The 6,000-nt window shown below is 38.6% G+C and overlaps 1 protein-coding gene across 1 annotated transcript in view; it reads right to left on the reverse strand.

The window, feature by feature from the left end:
- LOC103762186 (ankyrin repeat domain-containing protein 26) overlaps positions 1 to 5,553 on the reverse strand; it is a 50,079-nt gene extending 44,526 nt beyond the window's left edge. Inside the window, exons 1-6 of the mRNA XM_029963527.1 lie at positions 5,549 to 5,553; positions 5,337 to 5,451; positions 4,921 to 5,094; positions 4,710 to 4,816; positions 4,060 to 4,197; positions 2,928 to 3,073 (exon numbers count right to left, since the gene is read on the reverse strand). Of these exons, the coding sequence (XP_029819387.1) occupies positions 2,928 to 3,073; positions 4,060 to 4,197; positions 4,710 to 4,816; positions 4,921 to 5,094; positions 5,337 to 5,451; positions 5,549 to 5,553 (685 nt within the window). The remainder of the gene's footprint in view (positions 1 to 2,927; positions 3,074 to 4,059; positions 4,198 to 4,709; positions 4,817 to 4,920; positions 5,095 to 5,336; positions 5,452 to 5,548) is intronic.
- Positions 5,554 to 6,000: the final 447 nt, after the last annotated feature.

The following is a 6,000-nucleotide window of genomic DNA, read 5'->3' on the forward strand; positions in this document are numbered from 1 at the left end:
CTGTGACTACCAGCCTACTCTACAGTTGCAAGTTCTGGAAACAAAAGAAATCACAATCTATAGAACTCTACTCTTAAGGTACAGTGTCAAACAGTAACTTCATTTACTTGCTCCATGTAAGACATCCATATTTCAATATTTTGAAATACTGAAAAAAACCGTGAGAAATTTACTCTTCTGACAACTTTAGTATTTCCCTCAGCTTGACTACTCCTTGTCTAGCACAGGCTGCAAACGCAATTCTAGAGTGCTTTATACATACTGCACACAGAAGTCCTTACTCAAAGCATCCCAAAAATCTGTGTGTGCCAACAACTAAACTTTGGCTATAGACTATCCAGAAATCTGAAGGAAATCTTGGCTCCTAGTACTCACACCACCATGCAACTCTGAGCCATTATGTCATTTACACTTACTCATCTTAAGTTACGGTTTTAGCATGTTTGTTATCCCTTGCTAAAAAAGGAACCCAGTAACTTCTTGCCTTAATCCAGCTCACCTGAAAAGTTGTGTCGATGTCTGATGCACAGACCCCTCAACCTCTGAAGATAGGAGTCCTGCTTACATTGATCTGACCATGCTGAACCATTCACATAGAGAGTCTATGTCACCAGCCACAACACAGACCTGTGACAAGAGGTCACAGTGTTCCCCCAGGACCAAAATGGGTGAATTGACTAGTGTGAGAATCATGCATATGTGTCTGTATGTGTGCACATCTGCGTGCTGTGGAACAGAAGCTAGAATATAAATCACTATGCACCTGTTTTACCCTGTTTTACCTGTTTAGTAAAATTTTGTATTTTAAGGCAACGAACGGTGTAGTTCAGTTATTGCAGCTACCTGACACCAAATTTCTTCACAATGTTGAGAGCAGAGTCCTGCTTATACTGATTTTACCACACGGAATGAACGTAGCAAAAGGACTCTTATCAAAAAGATACATTTAAAGAGTTAAGAAATTACCTTAACATGGTTTCTCATCCCTTCTCCATTTCTCAGTTTTCTTAAGAGATGATAGAGGACAATTTTTACTGACTTTGGGAGATACAAATTACACTGAGGCACTTCTTTTCTAAGAGTTCTCTGCTGGAAACCCAACAGTTTCTGCAGGGACTCAGGGAAATGGAAAAGGAACAACATGCTAATATACAGTGTAGTAGCTAAAAAAAAAAATTTGACTCCTTGCCTCCAGAAAAATTGCACAATTATTAGTTTTTGCCAAAGAAATTCCAACTTCAAATCTAAAAAGTCTGTCACTCCATATGCTAGGGCTGGGCCATTCATTTGGAGATATTTGCAAATCTGTCCGTGATTAATAAAAATGTGCACAAATTGGACAAAAAGAGGGTAAATATTCAAATAAGCAAAAGCTAACTTCTTAAATATGCTGACTTGCACATTAGATGAGAGTACTTTGAAAAATGATCCCAGAAAAATAGTACAGAAGAGCAAAAGAAGAGAAAGTAATTCCAAAATGGGTTTCTCTGTACTCTCAAGATCATTCCAGCTTTTCCTCTGACAAAGACTTCTAAATCTGTTACTGCAGCATATCAGAAGCACTCTCCTGATGCAGGATCTACCTGTGCTCTGCATGTACAAGCCAGAGACTGCAAAATTAATGCCAATAAATGTTCCCTATATGCTACTAATCTCTCAGAGACAGTAACTGTGTGCACTACTACCTGTACCAAGACCTTTCAAAAAGAAAAATTATTTCCTGCAATCTACCAAGAAACTTTACAAATCTCCAACTAGATCAAAGCAACTGTTCCTAAGTCAAAGCAACAAAGTTTGACTCTAAATTAAAATCCTGCATCTGGGAAAAGTCAGTGAGGAAAAATATCCCATATTTTGCTTGTATTTCTTGACATATTTAAAAAAAAGGAGTTACAAACTGTATTTAAAGGAGTAATGAACAGTGTTTGAACACTGTCTTCTGCCCATTTGCCACATAGTTCCAATATAACATCCTTAAAAACTCAGAAAGAATAAAACCTCTCACTTGTAAGGCCTGAGATGTAAAGTACAAGACAAACTACTTCATTTATACTATGATATTAATTTTTTAAGATTCCTCTAGGGCTCTGTGAGCTCATAAGTGTAGGCTAGATTTTTAAAACTCACTAAACGACTGAATGATTTTTTGATCACAAGGCAATTTAATTGTTTTTCTGAATCACAAGTAACAGTTTTTTAAAAAAAAATTCATAAAATTATTGAAAAGCTTTATTTTTATTGTAAATCAAACTATGTCCAAGACAATATAGCATACACAGACACTGCAATGCTACTGCTAAGAAATTTACTTTTACAATATAACTTTTCCTAAATATGTCTCTACAGCACCTACACAGAAACAATTGTGAGTGATGCTGAAAAACAGGGTGACTTGCTAAAAGGACCTTAGTGCAGATGAAACTACTAATATTAAAACAAAGACACAAACTCCATGAAAATCAACAAGACGTATCTTTCTCCTAATTCCTCTGTTCCTTCCCAACTACAGACAGAGGAACAACTATTAGGGATGAACCTACCGCTTTTGTAATTGGATTTTCACAATCTGAATGGCCAACTATGGCTAAACTGTACATATCTGAAAAGGAAAAACACTTCTGCCTATTTTCTTTATGGCTGCCTTTCTCCCCCTCTCTCAATGAAAACTTATATAGATGGGCAATCGTTCAGACAGAAGGCAACAACCTTAAGACCTGGACATGTAGCACACAAATCAAATGTTTTCGCAGCCTGAAGAAGCACCTCCAACTAGCAACAAATAAACACATTCACAAAACTTGTGCTGCTCCACCTGATGCTGCCACTAAAATCAATGGTGAACACAGTAAGCATTAACAATACAAATCCCCTACAAAAAAGGCCTTAGTGATTTTCCTTGAGAGCCACTCCACAGTTAAGGATCCTACCTCCTCTGTCCACAGCAGGTGCACCCAGTGTAAAGGCAGCAGCCCCTCTCCGCTGCGGAGTGCCAAGTACCGTGATGCCCTGTGCACCGCCTGCAGAACCTTCTGTGCTTTCCCAGTCCGCGTATTCTCCCAGTTGCTTACTAAGACTGCATACAGAAAGAGAGGAAATATATTTGATAAAAAATAACCACATACTTGCATATATCATTTAATAGTTTACAGTCACTTATTATCCATCCCACACATATTCATAGCCATATAGATTCATATACTCATATGCACTTACTGCACGACAGTAACATACATCAGTACTACAGTCATGTTCACTCTATAGATGCATATTCAAACCTACAAAGTTATTAACTCCTTCTTGGTACATGTATTTCAGCTTAGCTTTTAAGCACTCTTAACCGCCCTAGAGAAGAAACAACAACAGGCACAAAGCTATGCATAAGAGGAGTAAAACTGCTCAAGATTTTAACAAAAGGGATATCGTATCTCCTCTGAAACAACAGGTTGGTAGTTCTCGGTCATTGTAGTGGAAGCCAGTAAGGACAACAGTGCTGGGAGGGGGAGAGGGCTTACATGTATTTCAATCTGCCAAGTTCCACCTCTGGATAACCGTAGGATACATTGGGCAGACGTGGGCTTAGCAACAAAACTTGAAACTAAACAAAGAACTCTGTGTAGAAATTTTCCTCAACTTCCAAACTAACATGAGACACTTGAATGATACATACCAGAAGACAAAGAGGAAATGGCCTCAAGTTGGGCCAAGGTAAGTTTAGATTGGGTATTAGGAAAAATTACTTCAATGAAAGGGTTGTCAGGCATTGGAACAGACTGCCCAGGGAAGCTGTTGAGTCACCAGCCTTGCAGGTGTTTAAAAGATGTTGTAAATGTGGTACTTAGGGACATGATTTAATGATGGGCTTGGCAGTGTTAGGTTGATGTCTTCACTTGATTATCATCTTAGAGGCCTTTTCCAACCTAAATGATTCTATGAAGACACCACTGAACACAGCTTCAATACAGGTCTCAATACACCATTAAACCTGGGCACTCATCAAAAATGATCAAAAGCCACACTGATAACTGACAATTTACTCTAACAACAAAGTTTAAAATTTACCTAGAATATCCATGAATAACAGCATAATCCTCAGCTGTCCATCCATTAGTGTCTTTGTGGGAAAGATCAGCACCATACTGAAGAAGAACTTTTATCAAATTAACCTCTCCCCCAGAAGCAGCAGTCATAAGTGGGGTTCTGAAACATCAAAAATATGATATGAAGTAGATCGTTTTACACAGAAAGTGTAATTATTTTTATCCCTGTTTGCCCTCAAAAAAGTATTCTCCCCATTACTTTAAAATTAATAAAAGATAAAGCATTTTTCATTAGGTATTATGAGAAACAATAAAATGGGAGAAGAAGTCAAAACAAATGTTTGATCTTCAAACAAAGCTTCCACATAGACAACAATTACATACAAACTCTGCTGCTATGCAAGAGATGGCTTTTCAAATTGAGGCAATGCTGCTTAGCTAATGGTAGGTTTCCTGCCAGAAAGGCCATCACAGACAACACCATCTTGCAGAAAACATCCACCGAGGAATGACAGCAAGCCACTGAGGTATGACCCACTTCCACGAGTCACGCAGAAATAAAAGCTTCTCTGTGGTTACCTGGGTTTTTTTCAGAGCTCATTCCTATGCCTCTCATCAATCCAACCTAAAGAACACTAAAGAGACCCATGTAGAGTTTTGAAAACCCCTCACCTTTCACTCCGATCTCGAGCATGCACATTAGCTCCTTTTTTAAGAAGAAATTCCATTATCTCTTCATGATGTTCAGAGACAGCAAGAATAAGTGGGGTATATCCCTCCTAAAAGGGCAGATACCATTAAAAATAAAAGTAAAAAAAATCTTCAAGAAAAATACGAATGCAACTTTTTGAAAGAACTTCTTCAACAAATAAAAAAACCTTACCTTATTTTGAGCATTAATATTGGCATTATGCTCAAGTAACAGCCCTGCTACAGTGGTATTAGGAGATAGGACAGCCAGGTGAAGGGCAGTGTTGCCGTCAGCATCTGCCAGATTTGGGTCAGCACCATGCTCTAGTAGAATAGCCACACATTTTTCTTGCTGGCACTGTACTGCCTGGGAACAAAACACAAAAAAGGAAAAACTTCCAACACTTACCTTTCACTCTGTTACAATTCTCCCAGCTTCCCAATACTGGGAAATAAGAGCACCTTCAAAGATTAGCTAATATATGCCCTTCCACATCAATCACAATATGCATTTTTCTACACAGGTCTAAATAAAGAATCCTGCAAAATACATAATTTAGGGCATAATCAATAAGCCTCACTTACAAGAACATAATACAGTCCACATACCTTCATCAGTGGCGATTTGTTATCATTGTCAAAAAGATTTAGCTTACACTGGTTTTCTACTAGATGTGTAACTACATCCACATGGCCGTTTGCACAAGCGAGATGCAGAGGTGTCCTAAAAATTAAATAAATTAAATTAGCACAGACAGGCATAATTTCAGGCTTTGATAAATGGATATGACCACAAGTTTCACTCTGCACTAATTTTTAACCGCATTGCTGTAGGTAGGTCCTCTGTGGTTTTGGAAGTTCAACTGTTTTAGTATCTTGCTGAGAGACAGAGCAACATCACCTCCCTGGCTGGGTGGGAACAGAGAGGGGGAGGTACACGAATTAAGTAGCAAGTGACACAGGAACTCTGCGATTTGTAAGGCAGATACTCCTTGTTAGAGGGCAGCTGATGGGTCCCCTCCATAGCAAAGAGCATGAGGACAAGAAAAACACACAAGACTTGTGATATCTTGTTACAGACGGAAGAAACTGAAGCATCAAGGAAGAGCTCCTAAGAGCAACTACCACCAGTTTTTGAAAAATTCCCATGCAAGTATGCAGGATCCTTAATCTCTGTAGAAATGGCTGACTGAGATTACTTGAAAGCTAAACAGAACTTCTAGTGAAGGAGTCCACGATTATCTAAAAGCTGCTGCTACCAAGCACTAGGAAA

This window comes from Manacus vitellinus, unplaced genomic scaffold (assembly GCF_001715985.3).
Source record: "Manacus vitellinus isolate BGI_N305 unplaced genomic scaffold, ASM171598v3 scaffold_5_pilon, whole genome shotgun sequence".
NCBI classification, from domain to species: Eukaryota; Metazoa; Chordata; class Aves; order Passeriformes; family Pipridae; genus Manacus; species Manacus vitellinus.